The following is a 1,569-nucleotide window of genomic DNA, read 5'->3' on the forward strand; positions in this document are numbered from 1 at the left end:
TACTACTACTACTAACTAAATAATAATATTATATATATATATATATATATATATATATATATATATATATATACATACTATAAATGTTTTTTAAAAAATAGTTCAATGAGATTACAATATTTATATTTAACAATACAATTTTACAGTTTAAATATATTTTCACTTCATTTTAATTATTTTTTAAAAACATGTCCACTGCTTATTAAAATAATTTTTTATTCAGATTCCAAGTCGTTGATTTTAAATCAAACTCTTTATATTACTTTCCAATATAATATAGAAAAAAATGTAATTTTTCCTAATTTTTTCACACATTTAGTTAAAAAATAGTACATTCTTAAAAGACTATCTCAGTTATAAACTATTCTAAATCTACTCTAATAAATAACTTCTCTAAATAAGTAAAAGTTATATTTAATGAACAAAGAGAAGGATGCCGAATAACACCAAACTAAATTTTCATACATTTATTACAAAAAAGTAACTTATGAGATATACTGATTTATACGAGATATACTGATGCTTAAAACTAGTTAAAATTCGAATGTTCAATGAACAAGTTATGATCAAAAATGAAGATGGTATCACCAGATTTTCCGTCATTTATTTTATTTACGAACAAATGAACTAGTTTAACCAGTGACTTCTTCAGTAGCACCTTCTTCAAATTCGAGCTTAACTTGACATTCCTCGGGAAGTCCCTCAACGTCTACTTCCGTTTCAGGTGCATTCAGCATGTTTAGTGTAACTTCCGCCGATTTTCCCATAAGACTCTGGTTTCCCGATGTCGATTGCTGTTTCACCTGTTGTTGCTGAACTAATGTGGATTGTTGTGCCTGCTGAGGTAAAATCTGTTGCTGCCTGACTGTCATTCCTGCTTCCTCAAACGTCTTCTTCTTCAAGGTTGTTCGAATTTGAGAGCTGGAAAAGAAAACAATACGTTCGGTGTGAGATTCGGACTGACTGCCATGATGGCAGCGTGTGAAAACTTACACCGTCCGACTCTTGATGTGCTCGCTTATTCTGCTCAATTCTTCACTGAAGGCTCTGACCGACTGACGGAGCATCTCAATATCCTCGTCAGCCCATTTACTACACATCGAGGGGTATAGGAAATTATGAAAAGAACATGGGGCCTACTATAATTGTATACGAAATGATACTCCAGTGGCACTGCAAACTTAAGAAACAAGAAAAGCTATTTTGTGACGATCATAATAATTAAAAAATATTTTATGCAAATCTTTTTACTTGGAGACCTGATTGAATCATCACAAGCTATCTTGTTCTTCATAAAATGTTGAGCTCTTGAACTCTTTTCATTTTTTCAAATGAAATGAATGCGATATACTACCAGAGAATCATCCTATACAAATTTCTATGATAAATCCATGCCAGAATTCTAAATCTTTTACATAGCTTTGTCAGAATTACTTGATTTTCGAAACATCAACTAAATATTTATCTCCAAATAATTACCTCCAAATATCTTACAAGTTGACAATATTTATATCTAACTTACCCTGCAAGAGAATCTGATGTAGGATGGAGCTGCATCGTTAGCTCACC

The 1,569-nt window shown here is 31.2% G+C and overlaps 1 protein-coding gene across 1 annotated transcript in view; it reads right to left on the minus strand.

The window, feature by feature from the left end:
* Positions 1-632: 632 nt before the first annotated feature.
* LOC105619753 overlaps positions 633-1,569 on the minus strand; it is a 5,178-nt gene continuing 4,241 nt past the window's right edge. Inside the window, exons 2-4 of the mRNA XM_012201271.1 lie at positions 1,523-1,563; positions 994-1,092; positions 633-921 (exon numbers count right to left, since the gene is read on the minus strand). Of these exons, the coding sequence (XP_012056661.1) occupies positions 633-921; positions 994-1,092; positions 1,523-1,563 (429 nt within the window). The remainder of the gene's footprint in view (positions 922-993; positions 1,093-1,522; positions 1,564-1,569) is intronic.

Source organism: Atta cephalotes (genome assembly GCF_000143395.1).
Source record: "Atta cephalotes unplaced genomic scaffold scaffold00022, whole genome shotgun sequence".
NCBI classification, from domain to species: Eukaryota; Metazoa; Arthropoda; class Insecta; order Hymenoptera; family Formicidae; genus Atta; species Atta cephalotes.